General features: G+C 38.2%; 3 protein-coding genes across 3 annotated transcripts; 2 read left to right on the top strand and 1 right to left on the bottom strand.

The window, feature by feature from the left end:
• Positions 1–9,092: 9,092 nt before the first annotated feature.
• Positions 9,093–10,446, bottom strand: rpa3 (replication protein A3). Its single transcript, XM_087785897.1, has 4 exons — positions 10,307–10,446; positions 10,173–10,247; positions 9,322–9,433; positions 9,093–9,248 (listed from the first exon to the last, which is right to left on the bottom strand). The coding sequence occupies exons 1-4, from the start codon at positions 10,403–10,405 to the stop codon at positions 9,166–9,168; spliced, it is 369 nt and encodes a 122-aa protein (XP_087642023.1). The 5' UTR covers positions 10,406–10,446; the 3' UTR covers positions 9,093–9,165.
• A 146-nt stretch (positions 10,447–10,592) lies between these two features.
• On the top strand, positions 10,593–12,406 carry umad1 (UBAP1-MVB12-associated (UMA) domain containing 1). Its single transcript, XM_087785896.1, has 4 exons — positions 10,593–10,710; positions 11,121–11,211; positions 11,457–11,542; positions 11,782–12,406. The coding sequence occupies exons 2-4, from the start codon at positions 11,130–11,132 to the stop codon at positions 12,034–12,036; spliced, it is 423 nt and encodes a 140-aa protein (XP_087642022.1). The 5' UTR covers positions 10,593–10,710; positions 11,121–11,129; the 3' UTR covers positions 12,037–12,406.
• Positions 12,407–13,292: 886 nt separating this feature from the next.
• Positions 13,293–26,022, top strand: glcci1a (glucocorticoid induced 1a). The gene is made up of 6 exons (XM_087787416.1): positions 13,293–13,628; positions 18,550–18,659; positions 18,935–19,088; positions 19,167–19,377; positions 19,777–19,897; positions 20,745–26,022. Exons 3-6 carry the CDS (start codon positions 18,945–18,947, stop codon positions 21,025–21,027), a joined length of 759 nt encoding a protein of 252 aa, XP_087643542.1. The 5' UTR covers positions 13,293–13,628; positions 18,550–18,659; positions 18,935–18,944; the 3' UTR covers positions 21,028–26,022.
• The last annotated feature ends 1,310 nt before the right edge of the window (positions 26,023–27,332 follow it).

The raw sequence follows: 27,332 nt of genomic DNA, 5'->3' as shown, positions 1-27,332 counted from the left end.
GATTATTATAAAGACAATTAAAGAATTTGATTATCAACCGTCTTCAATCGGTATTTTACCATTTGCCTGAAAATGCTATAAAAACGAAAAAACATGTGAAATTATAGAAATAAAAGTTAAAAGGAATAAATTATTATATTTATCCTAAATATATATTGTTTTCTTCTCACTCCGCCAATGGAATTCAATGCTCCATTGATGAGTCACCAGGCGTGATAACACAGGATATACACTGACTCATGCAGTAACATGTTCAAGTTAGTTGGAAACTGAATGGTGGTCACTAGGACTCAAAGACTCATATAACTGGAGTTGCATCCAGGTACTGCTATGTGACTCTATAAAAGGATAATTTCAAGATGGAGGATTAATACATTATTTAAGATGTGATATTTACCGGTAACCCTGGTTCTCCAAAAACAATGAGACCAGGAGGACCAGGTTCACCTGGTCTGCCCTGGTCACCCTTAGAAAGAGGGACATATAATATTCATTAAATATTGTTGAAATATATGATTCAAACAAGTTCACCTTTGGACCTTGATCGCCAATAATAGTTTCTCCTTTAAGGCCAGGTGCACCACTTGGTCCTCGTGCACCCTATTGGGGTCAGCAGAACATGTTTTCATAGAAATCAAGCTTCAACATTATTTGACATTTTCTCACTTTGGGACCGGGTCGCCCTTGTGGTCCTGGATCTCCATCTTCACCAAAAGTTCCCTGAGACAAGACAGTATAGTCTCACTACCTGGTATTTAAATATTAGGTTGTGAAAGATATAAGAGTAAGTTTAATGCATCACCTGCTCTCCAACTAGACCTTTGGGGCCAAATTTTCCTCCTCTCCCCTGAGAAAACACTTCTCTTAATATTAAAACCCCATCAGGCACAATACCTTTTAATCTATTCATGTACATTTTCTCCATTTTCACCAGCAGCTCCTCTCTCGCCATTCTCCCCCTAAAAAACACAAGGTGAGCGATGACTCTGTACGAGTAACATGGTAAGTACGATTAATTTTCTCAAGTTGAATTGTTGCTTGAAGACAACCACCAAACCTTTTCTCCCTTTTCTCCCATTCGTCCCTGTGAAAGAAAAGAGAACCATCAATAGTTTTGTATCCAAAATAAACTTGTGATTTGAACTTGCTATTCCAAATAGTGAAGAGAAATTATTTCCAATTTTCTTGTGGATACTATAATCAATGGATTGGTTTTTCTGTACTGAACTTGATTGCAGTTGACTGTTACCATCCCAGTCCATGATCCCATCCATGTTATATGCTGTCATTACAAGGCATCAGAAACTGATTTACCTTAATTTATATAGAATGAAATGGCAATGAAAGCCCCTGAAACTATTATTAAAAAAATCAAGGAAGTTTAATGCGGGCATAGTCAAGTCATAGATTGTATAAATTAAAGAAGTTGTGGGGTGATTTTTAAGCCAACCATCATCATGGCCATCTTGGGAAAGCAGTCTACAGTCAAGTGGCGGAGTTCAGTCTATTCACCGACGCCTCTTATTAAATAAACTACACTGTGTGACGATAGTGACAAGAGTGTTTAGGACCCAGGCCATTTTTGGAACTTTTTCATTAGCTTGGAATGTAAATGACTTGTGGTCTTTTTTTCAGGCAGCCTCATGTGGACACTCAATGAACTGCATGTGGTCAGAATTACAAGAGATAAGAAGATAATAGATTTATGTCACCTCAGGGCCATTAAATCCTTGGCGTCCATTAACCCCAGACTCTCCCTGAAATGAGAGAACAGGAATGTGTGAGTTATTGAACTCTTCACGCATCAAGTGTTGACTTACGCATGATCCTTTTTGACCAGGAAGACCAACAGATCCTGGGTTGCCAGGCCTCCCCTAAAATGAAAATATGAAGTTAATTCAAATTTTGAGCTGCCCTTCTAGCCAACTCTTCTGTAGCATTTTGTGGCGGCACTGAAGCTACTAACGGTATTGGCATTTTAAACAGTGTTTGGTATCAATTCCTTTAAGTGTAAAATAGAGTGTCTTGTCTTTTTCAAACTGCTTTTCAGGACTTTGAGATTTAAAGGATGCCTTCCTGCACCTGCTGTTTTATGTTTACTTCAAAAGTGTTAATGGACTCACATTTGGACTGCTTTGTTTGCAAACATTTCTGAATACTTTTGGGGTCATTGTCTTGCGGTGAGACCCATGCACTCTGGTGGAGATGAAAAACATCTTGTTGTCCTGCTTGAACACACACAGTTGAAGACATATGACGCCCAGAGCAGCGGTAAAAGCTTTTGGTTTTCAACCAGAACAAGAAATATTTTTTTATGAAGACAGCCTCTCATTAAATGAAAAGACTGGGATGAAGCAAACCCTCTTAAAATCCTACGTAAAAACCATTGGTGTGTGCTATTCAGATGATTCGTGCTCTCAAGATCAGATTTGTGTGGTTTTCAGCAAATCCCACAAACTTATACTATATATTATTTATATAAAAACAGCCATTTGAGAGATATTGACCAAAAGTATATTAAACATTTTTGTTAAGACATAGAGGATATATAGGGGTGCAGAATCGAAACTATCCATATATAAATATCTATAATAGCATTCCAGAAGACAACATCATTATAACAACAAACAGAAAATAGCTATAAAAAAAACAGAGGAAAGTGTATTCTAAAGTTATAAGCACAGAGGTCATTATATTTAGAGACAGCTATCCAAGAAAAGAGAAGAAAGGAGTGCTGCTGATGATTTCATTTAAGTTATGCAGTCAATGCAGTGCACAGAGAAGTCACAGAATACAGAGAAAATAACAACAGAGAAGAAAACCAATCAAACAAAGGTGGTTATCTGGTTTGCTTCCAGCACAAGGCAACCTGTGGTCTTTCTGTGTTGAGTTTTTATGTTCTCCCAATGTTTGTGTGGCTTTACTCTGGTCACTCCGCTTTCCTCCCACAGTCCAAAGTCATACAGAGATTGATTGAGTTCAGGTAATTGAGTTTGTTGATGATTGTTTGTCTCTGTGTGTCCAAGCAGCTGGGTAGTCTCCCGCAGGACTGTGATAAGGGAATATGAGTTAAGATGAATAAATGGAAAAGTCTCTTTAGTCTAATGTCTTCTGGCTCATGATTCTTCTGGGCAGGATGTTTTATAGTTTGATTTAAACCATCGAAGTGACAAGTGGAAGCTCTAATGTTTTTTCCTAATTGAATGTATGAGTTTAATAAAATGTATAAGAGGCCAAAGTGGCTGGAAGTGAATTTTGTTCTATTTTTAGTCATCAAAATTCACACAACACCTTTCAGATCAAAAAACGCTTTTAATTAGAACAGAGTTAAAAACTCGATTTAATTCATTACACAAACAATAGTAACACAGCACAAAAACATTTGTACTTGAAATAAAAGTTTTGTGTTTCTGTTTCAGCCTTGGTTACCTCATTTTTAAGTATTTTTTTGGAGCATCTCTAGTAAATGATTATTTCAAACTACTAGTTTGTTCTCTCTCAGGGCAAACACTCACAATCATCCGTCGCTTCACCATGTTGATGATGCAAGGGAACAAAAACGGACTCACCGGCCTTCCTTGGTCACCCTGTTCCCCGCGATCACATGGGCACTTCCGTGGGGGACACTACAGGACCAGGGACAACAAAACACCTTTTAACATGACAATCCATGATATGGTACAGTATTTAATATTTCAGCATGCATCACTTACTCCAGCTCTTAAAGCAGTTTGCTAGAGGAAAGAAACAAAAATGACACAATGAATACCATTTAAAAATGTCAAGAGCTAACCAATCCAATACATCAGGGGGTGTCAAACTCTATTACACAAGGAATAAAAATCTAGCAGTCTCGATCGCGTGCTGTACAAAATGTGTATTTACCAAACTGTCCTTTACAGGAGATACATAATGTGTCTGATTGTAAAATAACCTTTTCGCAATTGGACTCGTAATTATCCCAGTGCTTGTTCTCTATTAAATTTCTTTCCATTGACTTCAGTTTTACTCTAAACTAAAAGAGTAATGTTGTTGACATTTATAATTTATGTTGCTTATCTTATCTCAAACAATGGTATATTTAAAGGTACCATATCAACTTTATCATGAATGTAATTTCATGTTTAGCCAACCAGTGGGGCACATAAAATGACTTGGCGGACCTGATTTAGCAACATAGCCACGTATAGCCATGTATGTATACATTACATGTAATAAATCATTAGATTGTATTAAATGTAACTAAAATCAATATGAACCTGCAGTTCTACGGATGGATGCCCTCTAAAGGCTTTACTATGGGTAACTACTCAGCCTCGGCACTGTAAGAAACAAATGTACCCCTATAAAGAGTCTGATATCAGATTCCATATCCAGCATTTAGAATTATGGGTAAGCTCTGTGTTTTACACACTCGTAGAACTGGCGTACAGTAGATGTAGTTTCAAGTTAAGATGAGTGCAGAAATGATTCATGTACTAACCACGTTACTGAAGGCCGTGTTTTCCAACACATGCTGCTCAGGGATGTTGGTGACGATGTCTGTACCTTCATATCTATCTGTGACCCTGATGGCCAAGACCTTGACGCCGTGCTCTTCTGCCTCACTAGTCACTCTCACAGCATCATGACTTCGAGGGTCCATCATCAGCACGGCCACCCTGAGATTGTCTGAATGGTTTCGCTCTTTTAAAAGTTTAGTAACATTTGTGAAACCCCTTGTATGGTGGAAGTCCTCGCCAGTGATGGCCAGTGTTTGCTGAATTGGATCCAGGACGTGCAGGTCTTCGTACTCAGAAGCGCTGCTATCCAGGTCAGCCAGGTGGAGCTGCAGACGCCAACCCGCCGAACGTAGTGGCAGGAACATCGTTCCTAACTGCCGAACAAACTCCTTCTGCTGGCCATGGAGCTGACCTCTGGCTTGAGCAGAACTGTCCACTATGAATATAATCTGCACCCAGCAAACCTCACCTGAAAGACAATAAGGTAACTAAACAGACTCCATTGTCTGTTGAAATCTTAAAGTAATGTGTGCTTGACTGCCTTGATGCTAATGTGACGGTTGGATTACGACAAGCATATCTTGGAAAATAAAATCATCACTGACCTTTGATGTCACTGTTTCGGTTCTCATTTCTTTGTCCCCTCTTCCTTGTTCTCTGACTCGTCACCAAACATGAGACAGTCAAGATCGAAACAAGAACCACAAGAAGGATCTTCATTCTGATTGTAGAGTGCAAAAGCCTGTCAAAGTACATGTGACAGTTAAACAACGTAACATGAAAGAGATTTTCTCCCAAAAAAAAGAATAGAATGAAGGCCAAAATGAATATATATAAATTAATTAAATTTGTTTTCAGGTAACAGTGTAACTATATTCCCTCTTGTAAGGACCAGCAAATCGACAGTTTATTTTACCTAAAATCAATTATTGAAAATTGATCATTGACATTGACATCAAATTGACATTTAATATTGGAAAAAAACAACTAATTTCGAATAAATATAAAAATGAAATAATTAAGAACATTAAAAACAGAATTGCTCAAATGTCAGGAATAAAAAGTTATTTAAAGGTTTCAAACTCGAAACTATTTAAAAAAATAAAAAAACATAAATAATAACATAGTAATAATGATAATAATAAATTGGCCCTTGATCAATGAAGCATTCTTTTATTCTTGTCATTCTACTCTGTTTTTTTTAGTCAACAACAATAACTATAATAATAATAATAATAATAATAATGATAATACAATAACATTGGTGATATAGAATTTTAAGAAAGCTTTTCAGGCAAGAGAGAAATTTAAAAACCTAAAAGGAAAATACATTTACAGACACATGGCACAATGGCAAGAATGAGGATTAAAAAACCAAGAGAAAGTAGAAAAAATGCAAGATGAAATATTCAATTAATAATCCATCCTGATACTAAAACAATGGCATGACAACATAAAACCAGCAACATTCAAATATTTAGACAAAAAAAGCGTATTATTATTTTGAATAATTTGAAGAAAATCAATGATTTTTCCAGAGTTCTCTGTCGAAGCACTCACCTGCGTGAGTCCAAGCCATCTGTGGAAGCATTCTTTGTCACCCTGAGGGTGTTGAAGGAGAAAGATGGAAGCTCTTAAAATCGGTTTTAAAATTCAACCAGTGAGCCACGTTCACGTCACAGACCACAGTAAAATCTGACAGCATCTTGAGCGAGACTAATATCAAGACCATGTTTCAATTATGTAGGCATTTGAATTATTAGCGTCACCAAATTTCAGCGAGAGACCACACCCGTAACATTTCAACATCAGAGAATCCAGGCCGTACAGCAATAATTCAGCTCGACAGCCTCTCGTCTCCAGTTTCCAACACTCTTCAATCACATGCCCGACACAAGCCTCGGCGCAAATATGTACTTTAACTTGAAAACTTTACATTCCTTGGAATGGCAGGTGAAGTTTTGACATTCAATGAGGTTTTGAATGGTACACCATATTTTCATTTTCCAAATTTAGGTTAGTTAAATAACAAAGTACTGAGGATATATACATCTTACTTTGCATGAACAAGTCCATCATCAGCTGACATATCCATGATTTAATGAAAATAAATATAAAATTTCAACTTGCATTATTAAGCATTACCTCATGGAAAATTATTCCGCTTAATTTAACCTCTGGCGGTTCATATCTTACATTTTTATGATTTCAAGCTGCTACAGTTTAATTAATCTTCAGGTGCAGATAAGAATTCCAACAGACTGACAGAGGAAATCTCAGTGGGTGCGAGTGAGGGATGTGCACACGAGAAGCACACTCGGTGCCTGAACTTGTGATCAGCAGCTGCCTCCCTTTAGGCTATTCATCTCCCTCCAACAGTTATTTTAGAGACTGACAGTTTCACCTGCATCTTCCCTCTTAAATGTATCCTTCAGCTCTTCTCCATTCAGTACCATTTTATTTAAAGTGCTAAATAAAACAAAGACATTTTACAGTTTAAGCAAGACTTTATTGGGGGAAAATAAAAACAGATACCAGTGAATCAACAATGAGGGAATAACAGCGTGGCAGTGGTGAGGAAAAACTTCCTTTTATAAGGCAGAAATCTGGAGCAGAACCAGACTCAGTGTTGACGGCCTCCTGCTGTGAACGGCTGAGAGGGAGGATACAGTTAGAGAAAACAGGAGAGTATGGAGTAGGGCAGAGGACTACTGGGAGGGTCGTGGAGAAAAACCTGGATCCATTGATATGGTGGAGATCCTGGATCCAGCAGCAGATCTGGAGAGGGAACCCTGGAGCTCCAGGAGAGAAGAAAAGTGTGGGTTTAAACTGTAAACTTTAAACTCTAAGCCTAAAGCAGCTAAGAAAAAAACAAATAGGTTCAGAGTCAGTCCTAACTATAGGCTTTATTGAAAAGTAAAGATTTAAGATGGCTCTCTACTAAAAATAAAGAGGATGTCTGCCCTCCAGACTTAAGCTGGTAGTTGGTTCCACAGCAGATGGGCTTGAAAACTGAAGGCCCTGGCTCCAAATCTACATTTAGGGATCTGTGGTATAACTAATCGATCTGAGTTTCAGGATTGTAGCATCTGAGGAGGTTGATAAGTTTGAATTAGATCTGTGATGTATGTTGGTGCTAGACCATGTAAAGCTTTATAGGTTAAAATGATTTTAAATTGTATTCTAAATTCTACTGGAAGCCAACGTAAAGAGGACAGCACAGGAGAAATGTGAGCCTCTTAGTCTTAGTCAGGACACAAGCTGCAGAGTTGTGAATGACTTTCTTTAACATCCTGACAAAACAAGTAACAAAAGCATGGATGAGCCTCTCAGCAGCATCCAAAGGAACAAAATGCCTGATTTGAAATATTAAGAAGATGATAGTAGGCAGGTCGTGATATTTGTTTTACGTGTGAGTTGAATGAAAAGTCCTGATCAAAGCAAACCAAGACCAGTCGTGGATTCAGCAGAAGCAAGTCAAGTTCAAGTTATGGATTTTCTGAGATGTTTTAGACCAACTAGTAGAACCTAAATTTTTGTCTGACTTCCGTAGAAAAAACGTTTTGCGTCATCCAGGACTTGATATGTGTAATACAGGACTGTAGTTTTGTTAACTGATTGACAAATACAGTTGAGTGTCATCAGCATAATAATGAATGTTTGTATAATGTCTTTTGATCTCCTATCTTGCATTGGTCAGCAGTCATCTTCCATTTGCTTCTTATAATCAATAAAAGTCATTTTAACCCTTAGACATGATGTACCCTTACAATGTGAAAATTAAAAATACTCTTTACTTTGGCTTTTGTTCATTGATATTGTACATGTAACATAATTAATGATGTGATTTCAAGTCAAAGGTTATTCTTTAGTGTCAACTAATACTGATAATAAAGATATGTAACTGGAATGCTTGGACAATTGTATATATGAGAAGATCTACTATCAAACTAATGCAACAAAAAGGACATTTTAAAAATATACACCATTTCACTTCATAGACAAACAATACAGGAGTCTGCTCTTGTTTAAGCCCAACTTTCACCTCAGCGCTCATGAGTTTATCAACGCGGCCAGAGAGAACGTTTTAGAACTAGTTACTAGTACAGACAGCTGGGTTTCTACTTCATGCGTGCACTGCCCTCTAACGGCTTTATTATGTGTTACACAACAGGAAGCCATTAATGTGCTCATCTTATTACTGTTAGAATGTCAGATAAAAGATAAACAAAACAGTTGTTTAATATACTTTTGCATCTCTTCTCTTCTTTCAAGACAGCAGTGAGGTGGTAGAAGAAAGTACAGTTACTGACTGCATCTCCCAAACCAGCAGAGGAGACAGCAATGTGATATATAAAAAAAATATATATATATCCATATTTTCGGCTGAGCTCAGATTTGGACAACAAAAAAAAACCTTTCCTAAACTAACCAGACACCAATGCATTTTGTACAACTTTCAAACTTCTGGATATTATCGGTTAATAGGTTGGTTAATTAGCAAATAACAGTAGATAGCATGTTTGGCATGTCGTGATCCATGAAATAATATGTGTTTGATAGCTTCAAAAAAAAAGAAAGAAGTCTGTATGAACATCAAAAGCATTTTATTAAACTATGTAATGAAACAAACAGAACATCAAAAGAAAGTGAGCAAACAGGTTCATCCACTGGCAGCCACTTGGAAAGGATAATGTTGAGGGAAATCTCGGATGACCTTCAAAGCCTCATTATACAGCTCCATGTCTGCAGACAAACACAACATCTGTCTAAGAATCTCAGCCAAATTCTGACTGTGCTTCAGCGGACCAATACATACCAAATGGAATGTTCTTGTTTTCCTGCAGCATGTTGTAGGTGGAGGCCATAATGATGCCTTTGTTGGACACTGTGCCAACCACCTCAAGAATGCCGCTTAACTCGTCATTATGCTGCGATAAAAGTAAAAGTAAGAGACACACATGGACACAAAACACATCCGTCTATATGGGATCGGCCCCAGCTGACTACTTGCAAGTACCAGATAATAAATACACAATTGCAACATATTAAAATAGAGTAGAAAGATAGCAAAGTATGCTTATTATACACAGTAAACAGTAGGTAAACATGTTTTGTTAGAAGAAAGCTTGTGTTAAAAAAAAAATCATTATTCTAATTATTTATTTTACATTTAGTTTTAGATACACATATATAAAGATTTAAGCACTTTTAGGGTGCAGACCTCTGTCAAGAAGACTGTTAACAGACTCATGAGTTCACATTATCAGCATTTCTTAAAATTGTATAGAATATGTTGATAACCTTGCATTTAAGAATAACTTTATATCGTTTCAATCAAGTATCCAGATGTGTTTTTAGAATCTCTTCATACTGACACTGCAGCTCCACTTAAACCTTGTAACCACCTGGTTATAAACACCTGACAGCAGCAACAGTAAAATGGACTCTTACACCTGACATTTCCCCAAAACACTCAAGTCCTGTCAAACGCTATTATTGATGTAATATCTATATTGGGCGTTTAGATGTTTTAAAAAATCTACATGTTGGGTTTCCATGTAAATGCGTTCCGTTTTGAAAGTTAAGTGTGTTGGCTTTCAGGCTGGAAATGCAAATAATTGTGTGTAAAAAACATGTCAACAACATGTAACGATCATTTGTACTCACAGGTTCATTGAGTTCAACTGTGACCGTCTTGCTCTCTCCGTCTGCGACAGTGACGGTCGTACCGTTTGGATGAACCTAAAGTGAAACTTTAGAGTTTAGATCGTTCAAACTAAATTTCCCACATTGTACGTCACCTTCTCCACGCGACCCACGAAGCAGACCAATCCGCCGATGTGCTGCGAGAGCATCGAGTGGTTGATTCGAGGTTTAGGGCTGTCGAGTGTCGCCGACATGATGCTTCCCTGACAGTAGCTACACTGGGACTGAGAACGGCATTGCGCGGGAAACACAGTGGCATATATTTTACAATACAGAACGGTGCAACTGAGCGGGGTGCGGAGTGCCTCGTTCAAAAAAGCATTGCTACTGTTTTACGGGGTGAGCCGGTACAGAAATCGAACATGTCTTATATTGCGTCATATCCGCAGGGTTCCCCGGAAAGGACCTTTTCCAATGTTGTAAATAAACAGTTCCGCTGTGGTTTGGGAAGAATAAAAGTAAAGGTTCTCTTGTTGTATAACTGCAGGAATATTCTCAGGTCAGTCACATTTAACTGTTAAAACTATAAACTAAAATGATATGACAAGGATCACAATAGTGTGGAAACCGAGTTATTGTTCCGTGTGAGAGTAAACGTAGCGTCAACTATTCCAAACGTATTTCGACAACATAGAACAACTTTCAGCATCTGGAAAGATATATGACTATTTACTATTTACATTTTAGGAATTATATATGGGACATATACGTGTTACTGACTTATTATATGGTTATTAGCGTGACGTATTTCTTCCTGTTAGGTGCCAAGTTTCACAAGTGAGGAAGCAGAACTTTTAAAAACAAGCCAAGGCTCAGTTGATCAATACGTTTCTGAAATCATTATGACTAATGTTGCTATTTAAAAAAACATTCAATGTGCCTTTTGTTTCTCTTCTTTTGCCTTGCCAGAGACCAACCATGTTACAATTCTTCGGTCTGCGAAAAGATTCGAAGAAATCACAGTCAGAGAAAGAAAGTGATGGAGGCTTTGTTATAATCGGTAAGAAAGTCTCTTGACTCAGAACTTCAATTGTAAATTGTGAATTGTCCCCACATATACATGAAATGTAGATTGTTTACCTCATACACACTTAATATGTACTGTTTTGACTGTACTGTACTGTACTGTGGCTTGATAAAAAAAACATATTAACAGAAAGCTGCTACTATACTATTGAAACAATGTTGCTATGGGGAAAAATTATATTGGTAAACACTCACAAATGTTTATTATTTGGGATGTAGGAGAAACATTGGAAGAGCAAAGGCGCAAGACGAGGTCCATGGACCTTTCCCCTCGCTCCACAAATGTCATGGTGATGCCCTCAAAGGTGAGTGTGTGTTTCTGTCAGTTCAGATAAAATCACTCAAGGTCAATAGATTAGATGAATGACTTTAAAGGTATATTTAATTACCTCATTTCCATTCATTTTAATTTATTCGTTATCCAGTCCTGGGTACATCTGTTAAGATTTTGCCTACAGATAATACTTAGAATCCCTAGATATGATTTCCAGAAACAAACTTTTTACAAGCATGACATATAATAATAATGACATTCTGTCTTTAGCCGTCCATTTCAGCTCCGACCAAGACATATACAACAGCAGAACAAACCCCCCCTCACCCCTCACCAGTGGAGGAGACAGCAACTCAACAAGACCTCCTCAAGGATGTCCCGTTCACCTTGGCTCCGCATGTCAAAGCAATGCAGATGCAGCCTACTTTCACGTCTAGTCTGCTGCATACAGATGATCTGAAGTACAAGATGTCAAATTTCCACTACGAGTTCACATTGGAGAATTCTGTGCTTCAAAATGCCTGATTATCACACCTCGAGTGTTGCTGCTGAAGTACAAGCTGTAAAATTGTAAATGTGATATCCAAAAGCTGTTTTTTATATATATACTGTTTTAAACACAAACCAAATGTATAAACCACAAATTTCAGAACAGTTCACGCGAACAAGACCGGATTAACTAGTTACAGGGTCAAAGAAAAGCCTTGCTTAACACCGAAAAGACAGTTTCATCACTACTTTGTAACTCCCTTCGAACCTAAATGTTTTCAAATTGCCAAAAACATGCTGCTTTTCATCATTTACTAAGATGCCTTTTCACTATATGTTCTTCTTCAGTGTGATGGCATACAGGAAGAATTGTGCACACGTGTCAATAAAATGAAAATGAATTCCTTACTGTGTACTTTTTTTTGCTAACAACTGCTGATGAGTCCACACAGACAATGTTTTTGAATATACAGTGATAGATATGCTTTAACCCTCTGCTGCATGTGATGTAAGTAAGTAAGTATTTTTTATTTGTATAGCGTTTTTCCAGACCAGGATCACAAAGCAATATTCAATAAAGTATATACTTAAAAGGTCAAGATAAAACTGATAACACAACAGGAGTTCCAGAAAATCAAGGAAAAGCCTGAATAAATAGAAACGTCTGAAGATGTTTCTTGAAGGAGTCAGTAGATCCATCAAGCGCAAAGAGAGAGTAAGATCGTTCCAAAGCTTAGGAGCAACAGCCTGGAAGGATTTCTCTCCTCTGGTCCTGAACCGTGTGCGAGGAACCATCAGTAGATTCTGATCCACAGACCTCAGAGCCCAAGTTGGGGTGTAAGGCTGGATCAGATCAGTGATGTAAGGAGGAGCATGACCATGAATAGCTCTGAAAGTAAGAACCAGAATTTTAAAGTTGATCCTGAAAGAAACTGGAAGCCAGTGAAGAGTTTAAAGGATCGGAGAAATGTGAGTTCTTCTACTAGAGCTGGTCATAATTCTCGCTGCAGAGTTTTGTATCAACTGCAGGCGTATGATGTCAGCGTATTACACACCATTTTAAACATTACTTTGACATTGTGGGCTACAACTTTAACACACATCTACAGACATTGATCCAAAGCAATATCGCGTTATTATTATTATTATTGTTGTAATTATATATGTATTACTATTAAGCAGAGGCACATTAAACCTATATTTTCACCAGATAAATGGAGATATCATTTTAAAGGGTGACCTGGAGCACACGTCACAGCAGTGTGTTACATTCTAAGGGGCAGGTGTGTGTGTGTGTGTGTGTTCGCATGGAAGGGGCATCTCGGATGACTCTGGCATCTGTAACCTGTGGTGATGATCATCGAAGCCTGACTTCTCTTCGTCAGGATTCCTCCCGGGCTGACGGTCCTGTCCTGTCGTGACATAACCGTGGATCATCCATTCCAAACATCGACACCAGCTTTCCTCTCTGTTTCTCGGGGGCCGACCTGGAATAACACCGGACCGTTCCGGGGCGAGCGAGAGAAGTTGCCCGAGAAGAAGACGAGTCTGGCGGCTGCCTGCACGGAACACTCCCGTCAGGCTGCAGAAACTTCACCCACTGCTCCTTCTTCATATTGTTTCTCAAGGTAAGATCGTTCCCATGTGATGTTTATCCTAGCATGCTGCTATGCTAGCTGTTTCTTTTGGACTTGACGAGCGCACCAAACTGCGTTCAAAAACGACGAGGTTTAAGTTTGTTACTGTCACTTTCAGCCTGTGGCGAAATTTTCAAGGAGACATTCTGCTTTTTCGGTTCATTATAGGTATTGTGTGCATTCGGCTACGCTTCAGCTAACTAGTTACTTTTATCCGTGTGTATTTTAAATGATAACACCATGCTAGTGTTCCAAAGATCACCAGAACGCCACGTAGCGAGCCACTGGAAATTATCAGCGCTAATGCAAGGCAAGGCAACACAAAAATACAATTTAACACATGTGTTCCTACATTTATTTCATTCAAATGTAACCCGATTTCTAAAGCGTCATGTCATGGTCTTATCCTGCACAAACTAGGAGAGGCGATGACGTCAGAATCGCCAAGTAATTCGTAGTAGCTAAACGCGGGCCATTTTACGTGGGGATTCAATTTAGCCTTCCGTGTGTTCAGACGCGCTTGTGCTGCGACGCTAAGCTCTCGTTGCTTAGCCTTCGAAATGGGTCACGTTTAATTCGACGGTAAAATAAACGCAACAATAGATGATCGTTCACTGCATGAATTGAATGGATCACACATATATTGAATTCTGATAATGATGGTTCCTGCGTAGCAAAATGGTTCTGGGCCAGACACGGGCCGGTCCAGAGACGCTAAAATGAATCCTGCCCAGTTTGCTTTGAAGACTGGGCTAAAACTGTAGTGGGCCAAAATCTGGCTCGGATTAGGAAATGTCAAGTTAATATAAGGCCCAAATCTGGTTATTATCATTGCCAAAAAAAAATCCTCATTGCTATAACATGTTATAAACAAATATGTAATGAATGACATTTGTGCATGCTTGAATAGTTATAATATTAAAATATTTAGCACTAACACTGCACAAACTTTAAGTATAGCATGGTGGCCTTATAAATATGTTTCTTAGGTCAGAAAAGGTGAGCACATCACTACCTAAAATGTGTCATATTTAACACGGTTTATGTTTTAGTTCAATGTCAAGATGGGATGGATTTCTTGGAAACTGTGACATTGACACCGCTTAGTAATTTGCTCAGTACAGCATTTTATTTCTTACATACTTATCTCATATTTAAGAATACACGCTCTATAACCCTGTGCAGGATCCTTGAGGGTGCAATGGGAGTTTGCCTAACCTGTCTACATGTGTTTTGTGGATCTGGAGTCCCTTGAGGTCTCCGGGAATATCAGGTACCCTAATAAGGGCCGACTGTTCTCTGTACAAACTCCGTCAGAGCTCGGTCCGTATAGTCGGTAGTAAGTCTGATTCGTTTCCAGCGAGTGTTGGACTCTGCCACGGCTGCCCTTTGTTACTGCTTTTTTGCTGATGACGTGGTTCTGTTGGCTTCATGAGACTGTGACCTTCAACATACTCTGGAGTGGTTCACAACCGACTGTAAAGTGATAGGGATGATAATCAGCACATCTGAGTCCATGGTTCTCAGTCAGAACTAGGTTGGGAGCCTTCTCTGTGTTGGGGATTAGATCTTTCCCCAAGTGGAGGAGTTCAAGCCCTTTGGGGTCTTGTTCACGAGTGAGGGAAGAATGGACAGAAAGGTTTGGGGGTCGTATCAGCAGTTATTAGGATGCTGCACCAAAACACTTGCATATGGTCACCAGTGGGTAGAACCAATAAGATCACATGTATAAGTGACTGAAACTAATTTTCTCCAGAGGGTGGCTGGGCTCTCTGTCAGAGATGGGGTTAGAAGCAAAGGGATCCTGGAAAATCTTGGGGTTCTGTTCCAATGAACCGACCCCTCTCTGGTATGGATACATGGAGGCTCGGAGTAGAGATGCTGCTAACTCAATTTTCACACTTCCACTAGTTTATGAGGCCAAGCTAATGAACTAACAGATGTGCTTGTTTACAATACCATAGTCATCTCACGCAATTAAAAACGTTATTCCAAACATTATGATATTGGTTTTCCTAGACGTTGCTAAATGACGTTTCAGTTTGTTTTCCTGTTTTGCTTTAGCATTATACGTACATTTAATTTATATCTATTGTCATTGATATTGTAAGAAAACATCAGTACACATTATTAACAGGTAGTTTATTCTAGTAATTGATGGTAAATGAATCCCCCTTACTTTTTGATAACAATACTACCACTACAATGGACGCGCATAAATCGTTTCTTATGGATGTTTACAAGATTAACACAAAAAAATAAGTTGCACTAGTGCCCCTAGTAGTGACTTTTTCTGTGCATATTTGTACATTAACTACAATTACATTATGTTATTAATGGGCCTTACATGCATCTATTTACATTCAATTCACTGTGATTATAATGTTGGACACTTTAAAACTAACTAAACGCATCCCTCATTTTATTATTGGTAGACTTTTTTTTATACAAATGTGTTTCTTGTATTGCACCGTAGGAGATAGAAGGAGACAACGCCAGGATGTGACCACTGCCAGGTAAGTGTGTCAAAATCAATATTAACAACAGACGGTAACAACTCGATTGTTTGGCCTCTTGTTTGCATTGTGTGTTTTTGGAATGGTCATTGTTGAATTATACTCTGGACTAATCAATTTACCTCCATGCTGAACGACATCTGACAAGACAACCTGCAGGGAAGTCATTCAAAACATTTACAATTGATCCACTTAAACCAACAAAGAAGTCAGTTATAAATAGATAGTCTGGCACATCACAATCTCACTGCTTTGAATCTGACATACAAAACACGTCCTGGTGTGTGTGCATGTGTGCGTGTTGTCCAACAGTAGATAACAAAAGTGTTATTATTAGTGACCATGAGGAGATAGATTGTTAGGTAGTTTGCCTGCTGTTATATTTTTAATGTCTTTGGTTGAGAGGTGGGGTCAGCACCAGAGATGAGCGACATTGTTTCATGCAGGAAAAGAGGAAATATGCGTTCACGGTAAGGCTATTGAAAGAGAAGTATAAAGAAAGCCAAAAATAATCATTAAGCTAAAGTGGGGGAGGAAGTGTGGAGCTGTATGAGACATTCCCAACAATTAATGAAGGATAAAGAAGCTGGATGTACGAGTGAAAGTAGAAAGCTTTGGTGCTAAAATAAGGGAGGAAAATGCTAGTAAACTCACTTATGTAGGAACAGGTACCCAGAGTAATGGACAGAAATTAAAATGGATGGTTTGAAAAATAAAAAAGGATAATCAATGGAGCTTTTATTGAGATGATCATTTGGTCAATGTAAGTTAAACATAATGTGCACAAGCCAGTGCAAGGAGCGATCAGAGCCAGTGCAGGGTTTACCTTTGCAGCGCGCTATGGTTAAGGGAACCATTCTGACTTTATCCCTGAAAAAAATTGTTACTTTAAGCAATATAGTACGTAAAAAGATATGATAACAAGTAACTTATTTGCTACTGAAAAAAACTATTTCATATTTAGAAAAAAACATTGTAAGCCAATTGAATAAAGTTATTTATTTGTCCTTTTAAGGATTCATTTATATTGTTTTATTCTTTATTTCACAGATTGAGGCCGGTGTGGGTGCTACAAAACTTCAGTCCATAAAAAACCTGTGGAGTTATTCATGTGTGTCTGATAAATGAGACTAATAAAGTATAATCTTGAGTTTCTACATCTATCTATCCTACATACTTGTGGAAGTGCTACTAAATAAAAATCACATCCATTGTTAGTACAGTGTTGCAGTTTTGTTCATAAATACAGTGTACATAAACTTTGTATATGTTTTGTAATGCTGTTTTCAAAAATAAAATGATTTTACTCATTTGTAGAGTGTCACTATTTTCAATTAAAAGGATGCAAAAAATAATAAGTCAAGATTGAACTTGATCTCACAATCCCAGCAAGTTAAACTTACACTCCACGTTTTATCAATGGTTGCCTCCATCCATCCTTCACATATCAGACATTTATATTCTACCTTCATATGTCTGTTGTCTCACTCCATTTGCTACCAGGTAAGGATGTTGACTGCAAGTTCAATTTTACTGACCAGAACCTCCACATGTTTTCTTATGTGTACAGAGACACAGCTTTTACATGTGTCATGCTTCTGGCGAAGCTAGTTTTCTCACCTAGTTTTCAGTAGTTCCTTGTAGACTCTTGTAATGTCTCTTCACACACCAACATCTTCGTGTGGACCTGGCCTTGTACACGGTACAAATGTCATGCTTGTCACGGAGCTTATAACATATGAAAACCCACAGCATATGATCACGTCAATAAAACATTGTCCGTGAAAAAACTAAATTCTTCTGAGCAGGAAGTGAAGCGTTAGCCTCGACAGGTTTGCCTGTCTAGATTTTGAAACATTTTTTTATTCTGTAAGAACTGTCTTTGTGGGAACATCTATGAGAGTCAATCACATTTTGAGATCATAGACTTCCCGCCCATGAGTCATCCCGTAAGCCATCTTGAAATGAGATGATGTCATTCCTCTCCATTCTTCTGGCTCTGCATTTTGCGCCAAGCTGAGCAAGAATGAGGTAAGAGGTCTGGTGCTGTATAGAAAAATAATACAATTAAATTAAATAAAATTAATCATTATATATGAAATCTAATTGTTACCTTTCACAAGACCAACCACAACAAACTAAAAATCCAAGTATATTGCAAAAATACAAAATAAACTAAAGGAAAAAAAACAACCTCAAACAGAAAAATAAAGATGGAACTATTTTAGGACAATATGTATTCTAGACCCATGAGAGGTTATCAGCTGATTTATTTTGATCATCATCTCATTCATCTGGAATGAAACATAAAACTCAGTTTGTTAACCTCACAATGGTAAAATGTTGTTGTTTCTGCCGCCATAATAAAAAATGTTTTCTGCTTTGCTTGTTTACAGGTGAGAAGGCTCAGAGCTCAGGGGCCAACAAGTAAACCCGTCACTGCACTTGCCAGAAGCCATGTCACCATGAACCCCACTTTTTTTCTATAAGACATAAGTCCACTAAGGTAAAGCTGCTGTTTTTGGTCTTCCTCTTTAAGTATTTTCCATCCAGTGATGACTGATTTGCTTGACTTTTATTGCTAGGTATTTGTAAGCTATTCACAATATTAACTTATAATCTACTCCAAAAATAAATGAGTGACAGAAGAGCAAACTTTGTAATGTTTACAGTGATATTAGAAATTAACTCAGAGGCCCAAGATTGTGAGAGAGCAATCCGGACCGTTTAAGTAGTAGAAGTAGAAATAAAACAAAATAATGAAACCTTTGTATTTTACAGCACTTTCTCCATGTCGAAGTCGACACAGATGCCACTGTCCAGCATCACTGTCCCTAAACCCTCGATCTCACGGGTGCCCAGCAGCATGGAGGGCATCAACCATGAGCTGGAGAAGGTTTTCATCAAAGACAACAAAGAGAAGGAGGATCTAAAGGTGATATCTCATGACATTTTAATGCTGAATGTAGGATTTTGCACATTTCCTCTCTTTTCTCACCACTTCTGTCTTCAGTCCCTCGAAGTTCCAGATGGTCGACGAGCACCTTTCCCCCCCCAGCAACGCAGCAGTAGCTCTAGGAGTCTAGACACTCAGACCCCTTCAGCCCCGGGTCGGTCCAGCAGCTGCTCCAGCCTTTCACCCTGCCCGTCTCCTGCCTGCCCTCCGAGATCACACGACGGAAGTCCTTACTCCACAGAAGAAATGCTGGACGACCGCGATAAAGGTAGAGGAATAAAGTCATTGTCTTTGGTTTCAGTTTGACCTTTTTAAAAAATATATAATGTCATTTCAGTGGAAGTTGTAGGATGTTATTAATTCTTAGTGATGGTGCTCACAAGGCGGTGGAAGAATCCTCACAATTGCCAGGGATATAGCGTCAGAATACTTTATGCATTTTAACCCCTGTAAATATGAATTAAACAAGAAGACCTCAGTTCTAAAAATCTGTTTACAACTTCTGTATTATTAAATTTTTGTTTTACTTACTTTTTTAGATCAGGTTGAGTATTAGACCTTCGTCAAAGTTGTATTCAGTGGATTAGGCTAAATAATTTTATAGTCTAAATGCCTTCTCTGTGTGATTATATTGAGAGTCATAAACGGTTATCTTTTGTGCTCACAGACAGTGAAAGCAGTTCTCCACTGCCAAAGTTCGCCTCCTCGCCCAAACCCAACAACACCTATATGTTCAAGCGTGAGCCGCCCGAAGGCTGTGAAAAGGTCAAAGCCTTCGAGGAAAGCAGGTACTTTCATTTTTCACCTGAGATTCCACTAATGCAGAGACAGAAACTACTTGTAGGCACCAACAGATCCAAGTGTTCACTTTGCTGTTCTGTTTTGAAACGTCTGACATTATTATGCCAAAGTTTTTATTCTCATTTTTATTTGTTACTCATTTAATTATATTTTCAGTCTTTTTTTTTATTATTATTTATAAATATATGTAAAATTAATAAGTAAAAAAAAACATGTTTGATTACACCAGGGGTCCCCAAACTTTTCTTCTGTGAGGGCCACATAACGTTTCCCTTCTCTGATGGGGGTCCGGGGTCAGTTTGAAACAGAAAAAGTGCTACGATCACAGGGGTGAAAAAATGTATTGTTTTCCAGAAAACCATACATAACCAAATAACACTTTCAGGGGGCCATAGTTTGGGGACCACTGGATTAGACCCTAAATCCTTGTGTTGGTCTGATGAAGCTTCATGAAGCAGTGTCATTATTGTCAGAGTCCACTAGATGGCGGTCTCTGCACTATTTTCTTTTGTTTTGAACAACTGTTCTAATGAAACATCATTTTTAAACTGATGGCGCCACCTACTGACCTCTTAACAACATGACACTGTTTCATGAAGCTTCATCAGACCATCACTACTAAATACTACTGTATATCAGACTTTTTCTTTACTTCATTGAGCTAATTAAATAATAATATCAAACATCAAACAGAAACTAAATGGAGGACCAGAGAATATGATAGCATGGGCTGCAACTAGCCCGTTGGCCACAAGTTTGATTCCCCTGTATTAGTAAAGAATTTTAGTATTTATTTAAAAAATAAGGAATTCAACCAAAGCACTTTTGTCGTAGCTCCAGACAGCCCGCCACAGCGTCGGTTCCTCTCTTCTCCTGCCCGGACAAGAACAAAGTTAACTTCATCCCGACTGGATCAGCGTTCTGCCCGGTCAAGCTTCCCGCTGGCTCTCACCTCCACCCGGACCTGGAGCCTGACGTCAGCATGACCTCCGAGCACGGCGGCGAGGGGTCATTCCAGGGCGGTCCAACTCAGGTCTCCACTAGCACCAGCACAGACGACCCCCCCGAGGACGAGGGCTCGGAGGCGGCAGAGACCGACGGGCCCGGGGACAGCTAGGCCAGAGCCCGGCTCTGGGACTCTGTGTTCACTGACTCGTCACCTCCCTTTGCTGAACCACCGGGAGCCTCTGAGTTGACCCTTCCCTTGCATGATGTAGCAGCCATGTCTTAACAACAAGACCCCCACAAAGACCCGCCTGAGCTGGAGTGGATGAGTTCTGCAAGAGAAGAAAAAAGCTGTGTATCTTCACCAAGGCTTGGACAACAAAGAGTTCCGTTCCATTCAAGCACTGACCCGTAAGAACCATCAAAAACCATCTGGAGAGTCGGACTGACCAAACTTCAGGTATTAGAGACAGAGTCCATTCTCAGGTAACATCATTGGCTTGCAGTGGACGGTGACTGCAGGTGGAACATGTGTGTAGAGGAGGTGGTGACGGGAGAGCAGAATATCTCAATGACCTGCTGACAGGTCAGCAGCATGTGTTCTTTGAGTGGTCTCCAGCTTTCAATGCATGTGCAGGATCCCATCTGTGTGATGTCGTCCTCTCACGTTAACAGCCTCTGTCCAATCACATCCTTACGTTGTTGCTTTAATGAATGTAATAATTTATTCTCATTATGCTATTTAATGACTTCAAGAGTGTGTATTCTTTTAACATTGTCACTTTGATTTGTTGAAGATTGTCAAAATGTATCTAGAATAAGTTAATCCCCTTCATTTTCTTAATAATAATATTTCTTAAACTAAAAATATATTTTCTCACAAAAGCTGTAAATGTATGAATATATTTTAATTAATGATAAAAAGGTAGCACTCGCAATTGGGTTTTCATTACCCGGCTTCAATCAAATTCTCACGTCATTTCACAAACTTTTCATTTTCTTAATAATTCCATAGTGAGTCGTTGAAGTAAACTCACGGTGTCATCAAGCTACATTTGCAGGAGATCGAAGAAACTAATAATAATAGTTTCAGAATCACGGTATTGTACATTACTTCACTACAAGTATCTTCACGTCTGTGTGCTGGGAAGTGCAAAACACATTTGCAAAGTTTTGATAAACATTTATAAACTACTGAATCAAACGTACAAACTTTTGAAACACATTAACAAAAGGATGAAAAAAATTACAAATCATTGAAACAATTTTACAATCTTTTGAAACAACTGATTAGAATTACTATTGAAACAAATTTAAAGGGCACCTAATGTGAAAACCCAACTCTCCTGACATATTCACATGTTCTAAATTTTGAAGTCGTCCTCCTCAAAATGCAGTAGGTCAGAAAGAATTATACATTCCGACGTCACTCTGGTGAAAAGTCCTCCCCTAGAAGCCCTAAATCAGTTTAGTAGCTACATGTTAATCATGAAACAAAATAAATAATTATGTAAACATGGTGAGAGTTACATCTGCCTTTAGGTGTTATTGTAATGTGTACATTAAGCAGCAAATGTAATTTTTATTAATCGTTTTAAATGTACAAAACAGGACTTTCAGTGGTGAGTTTGAAATTTATGTGAGTCCCTGAATGCAACTCGTGTTTTTGTGACCAATCAGAGCAGAGTGGGCGTGGTTGCTTGGACTAGACTTCTTAGCCGAAACATTTTAAGTGGGCGGGGCTTAAGCGTATTTTCTAATGTAAATATGTTTATTAAATGAGAGTTTTGTGCAAAAAGAAACATACTGATGAGTATAATTGATGAGTATAATAGAGGTCCTAGAACTATTTAAGAGACACTTAAATCAGCACATTAGGTGCCCTTTAAGAAAGCTATAACAAATTAATTTACAAACAAATGAAACTGTTTATTGAAACAATTTTACAAACAAATGAAACAAACTATAAAAACTAATTTGCAAACTATATAAACCATTTTTTTTCATTTTGGAAAAAACATTTTTTTAAATAAAGAAAATAATTTACAAATTCCGTGTTAAGCCTTTGTAAAGAAAAATACAATACAATAGTTTAGGTTGTTTGTCTTTTACTTCCCAGCCATCATAGAGTTTAATTAAAAAAAAAAAGACAACATAAAGTCACAAACAAACAAAAGTATAAGAAAAATATTTAAAAAAGCCGAAAAAGGAAAAGGTTATTTGTTGTTGCAGTTTAAATGACAAAACAGGAGGAGAATCTTTAATTATCTGTGGCCCTGGCTACAAGTTTCAACTCCAGAAGAGATGCTGTGATGTCACTTGTCCCTTTTCTGTTTGAGTAGTGAGTCCCTAGTCGGGCAGATAATCCTCTTTGCCGTGCTGACAATCTTGTGCTGAGTTCTTCTGTTTCTCGGTGTCTGAATCTGAGCAGATGTTGACGGGGAAGCAGGGAATTGACGGAAGTGTAGAAGTGCAGTACATTCTCTGCTGTGCCTTAGAGATGATGGCATTTATGTCGGGGGCCACTTCAGGTCCTCAGTTCTTCATGAGTCCTCGACTGGTCTTGATGGCGAGTGTTTTGAGAACGAAGAGAAGGTTGAGCACTCGTGCTAGTTGAACCCAAGTTTAGCTGGTCGAGACCTCACAGGTTGTGTTTGAACCAGAGACTCGCAGTGTTGTTCTTCAAGCATGTCAACGCCACGACTGATTTCACGACACCGGATGTCAACCACGTTCTATTTAAGCTCCTCCCACAGTCTTTCCTGCACATCCTCCATGTGCACTGCTTCTGTAGCGCTGCTGTCGTTCCTCTCCCTCCATCTTCGGTCTCACTAGTTGTAGAAATGCACAAACACAAGCACAACGTGACGCCTAGTTACAGCTTTGTCGCAGCCGTGGTTATTAGTCGTCATTACCCCGGTGCCCCTGTTTTGTAATAGTCAGTTTGTCAATAAAGTGTAAATGTACATGATGTTTGGCGCGTCATTTAGTATTTACTATACAGCTTAGCAAGTATTTAACAAGTTCATATGGAGACAATATTGAAGCTTCAACTGCGAGCAGCTACAAGTGAACGAATGAGAGAAAAAAGCTTGTTTAGCTTGAAAAAAATAGGGAAATGAAACTTCATTCTGTCTTTCTTGTACTTTACTTCTTTTCTGACATCACACAGAAGTACTTGAGTTATCGGTGTCCCATCCATCCATCCATCCATCCATCCATCCATCCATCCATCCATCCATCCATCCATCCATCCATCCATCCATCCATCCATCCATCCATCCACCCATCCACCCATCCACCCATCCACCCATCCATCCATCCATCCATCCATCCATCCATCCATCCATCCATCCATCCATCCATCCATCCATCCATCCATCCATCCCATTAGTTTTTATGGTTATAAAGACAAATACTTTGGTTTTCAGGCCTAATCTAAGCAAAGGTAAACCATGAGCCCAATAGCAGGAGGAAGAAATCCTCATGTGAAAGTGATGTATGACACAAAGAGATTAATGTTGAATTTGTATTGATGCCATGTCGGATGTACATGGACACGCATGTAGACGAATATAACTACAACATGTACCACTGCCAGACACGGAGGTAGCGTGACTTTTGTTTAAAATCTACTTACAACTTGCTTTAGTGTTTTATAATGTCTTTTCAAAATACTTTGCATGTGTGGAGCAGGACTCCCCGATAATCTTCGCTCGCTTCTCGTCTTGTGCGGCATGTTGCACAGACAAACATCACTAACGCGTCGAGCTGACCAGTTATTATTGAACGTTAAGTTGCTCCACGTCTTCACCTTTCCTGGTCTCAGCCACTGAGGACAGAGTGATGTTTGCAGGAGGTCGAGCAAACTGCTCAAATCATCATCAGCTGCACACCATGGAAGACGTGTCAAGGGTTCATTCACACACCGACCCCCCTGTTTGACCTGTTGCCCCCTGGAAGGTCAGTCAAACCAGACTGACCCCGAGTTATTCACACCCTCTGTTAAACTAAATCTTTATGTTTATTTTGGATATTCACAAGTTATTGTTCTTGCTTAATGTAAGAAAATGTTTCATTGGGTTGTATTGTCTTTTATATCAGGGATGATGCTCCTGATGTTAAAACAGATTTTGTTTTTCATGTTCTTCAAAACACATGCATAGTATGATGACAATAAGCTATATTCTGTTGTAGTCTAGTTCAGCTGCAGACTTCAGGCTATGATCCACAGATTAAGGTGCATTTTTAGTCCACGCTGAGAACGTGATGTAACTTCAAAGGACATTACCAGCCTAGCTTGTATAACCTAATGTGTTTTGACAGTGGCGCATTCAATTTCACCAACATGGTAGCAGAGGAACTGACTGACTTTTAGGCAACACACTTTCATATCCAATGATATGTTCAAGGTTAACTCAAATCAATTCCCCTCTGGCTACAACCAAGATAATATGGTTTATTTAGGCTTGGAAACATGAAACAATATTTCAATTTAATGTAATTTAATAAGGAGGATCCTCTCTTGTATATTATTAATTGATAAAATGAGGTTTAATTTTACGTCAGTGCAGGATTGTTCATAAAGGATTATCCTTCTACACACCAATCGCTCTGTATTTGATTTTTCTGTTTTCTTGAAATTCAAATGTCTGTGGTTATGTGTGCCTGAAAGTCAATGTTTCTTGATTACATCTATTAAATAATGGGATTTAGCATTTATTTGCGGAAACAAATATTCAGCTTTATTGTGTTTTTAGGCGACCAAATATAATATAATATCCAATGTTGTAATATCTAAAGTAAAAATAATCTATTTCAGATATAAGAACACTGGTGACAGGTATTACGAAATATAGCCCCAGATTAGATGTTAACTATATTAAGAATAATAGTATTTATATTATTAAAGTTTAAAGCAATAAAAACACGTTTTTACACAATTAAATTGATTCATAAACTGCATATCAACTTTCAGTTTATTCATACTTTGATTTGTTTTTCTCTTTCACTTTTGCTTCTACAGAATTTGATCCACCACGTTGTTTAACTTCTCTCCTTGACTCTCTGCGGTACTTTTCTTCACTGCTTCAATGTATTTCAGCACTATTGTACAGCAATATTATGTTGTATTTATTCAACAATAAATAACACATTCCACAGTTGATTTACTGCTCATGTTGTTTACTAAAACCAATTGTTGACACAGCGTGAGTTCTGTTTGGTATCATCAATAAATGCTCCACTGATCATCATCCGTCAACTTTATTCGTCAACTGAACAATGACAGTGGTTTTATTTCAGAATATTTGTAACATTTCATCCTCATTCAAAGCTACTGATGTGGCTTCTTAAAAAAAGATAAATAAGAGGAAAAACATTTTTATAAGACAAAAAGAACAATAATTAGGATAACGATAATTATTGATGAATGATGAGGCTCTTCATTACTTATATAGAACAAGAGGCAAGTTAACATTATTTCTTCCACTCCTTTCGTATGAGACTGTATTGTAAGTTGTCCAGGTCTGAAGACGGAAGAGTTGGGTCATCCATGCCAAAGTAGTGCCACCCTGTTTATCTAGAAAACCATGGAAGAAGTTGGTCATGTGACCAGATATTCTAGAACAGGCATAAATATCACGTGTCCTGCAAAGAAGCGAGACAAATGGCTTGATAAGCATATTAAAGTAAAAAAACAAAAAAACATTGTTAGCCCTCCAAAGCAAAAACTCATTTTTTTTAATTGAAGAATGATAGACAATTTCACTAACAGTTCACACATAGTTTCAGTGCTTTGCTAAGCTACACCATGAATCAATACAGTTAGCATTATATTAGCTCAAAACGGGGACACGATGCATTTTCTTCAAAATGGTGGGTTTGGGCATTTGGGATACAGGCAACTTATGATTATTTACTATATAATACTTTATTCTATGTTGTATTCTTACATTGAATCACTCAAACCATGTGATGATATTCTAATTGTTGGACCAAAATTCCTAATGCAACACGAATACAAATGGAAGACATGCATAGCTTGACTCTACTCTCTTGAGGAGTTGGAAAGAGGTTGAATGGAAGTAAGTAAGTAACTAATTTGTATTTATATAGCGCTTTTCCAGACCAGGGTCACAAAGCGCTTAAACAATCAAAACAATATTCAATAAAGTATATACTTTAAAGTTCAAGATAATACTGAGAAAAAGTTTTCTCAGAAAATCAAGGAGAAGCCTGCACAAATAAAAATGTTTTGAGATGTTTCTTGAAGGAGTCAGTAGATCATCAAACACAGAGGGAGAGGAAGATCTTTCCAAAGCTTAGGAACAACGCTGATTATAAGAGTTTGGAGTGCTGCTGCTGATGATGATGATGATGATGATGGTGACAAGGATTGTTCTGCTGTGGACTTTGTCACTCTGAATTTACAGGTAAAAAAATAAAAATAAACATCCTATAACTTTTTTGGATTGG

Source organism: Callionymus lyra, chromosome 3 (genome assembly GCF_982586985.1).
Source record: "Callionymus lyra chromosome 3, fCalLyr1.hap1.1, whole genome shotgun sequence".
Classification (NCBI taxonomy): Eukaryota; Metazoa; Chordata; class Actinopteri; order Syngnathiformes; family Callionymidae; genus Callionymus; species Callionymus lyra.
Note: the sequence above shows the minus strand (reverse complement) of the source record. Positions and strands in the feature narration are given on the sequence as shown.

What these genes read in the sequence shown, in the direction of transcription:
- rpa3 (XM_087785897.1), bottom strand. Translation starts at nt 10,405, where the DNA reads ATGTCGGCGACACTCGACAGCCCTAAACCTCGAATCAACCACTCGATG. An exon ending in TCGTGGGTCGCGTGGAGAAG is followed by an intron (nt 10,248 to 10,306) that starts GTGACGTACAAT and finishes GTTTCACTTTAG; the next exon opens with GTTCATCCAAACGGTACGAC. An exon ending in CAGTTGAACTCAATGAACCT is followed by an intron (nt 9,434 to 10,172) that starts GTGAGTACAAAT and finishes CTTTTATCGCAG; the next exon opens with CATAATGACGAGTTAAGCGG.
- umad1 (XM_087785896.1), top strand. Translation starts at nt 11,130, where the DNA reads ATGTTACAATTCTTCGGTCTGCGAAAAGATTCGAAGAAATCACAGTCA. An exon ending in TGGAGGCTTTGTTATAATCG is followed by an intron (nt 11,212 to 11,456) that starts GTAAGAAAGTCT and finishes TTTGGGATGTAG; the next exon opens with GAGAAACATTGGAAGAGCAA. An exon ending in TCATGGTGATGCCCTCAAAG is followed by an intron (nt 11,543 to 11,781) that starts GTGAGTGTGTGT and finishes TTCTGTCTTTAG; the next exon opens with CCGTCCATTTCAGCTCCGAC.
- glcci1a (XM_087787416.1), top strand. Translation starts at nt 18,945, where the DNA reads ATGTCGAAGTCGACACAGATGCCACTGTCCAGCATCACTGTCCCTAAA. An exon ending in AAGAGAAGGAGGATCTAAAG is followed by an intron (nt 19,089 to 19,166) that starts GTGATATCTCAT and finishes TTCTGTCTTCAG; the next exon opens with TCCCTCGAAGTTCCAGATGG. An exon ending in AAAGCCTTCGAGGAAAGCAG is followed by an intron (nt 19,898 to 20,744) that starts GTACTTTCATTT and finishes CTTTTGTCGTAG; the next exon opens with CTCCAGACAGCCCGCCACAG.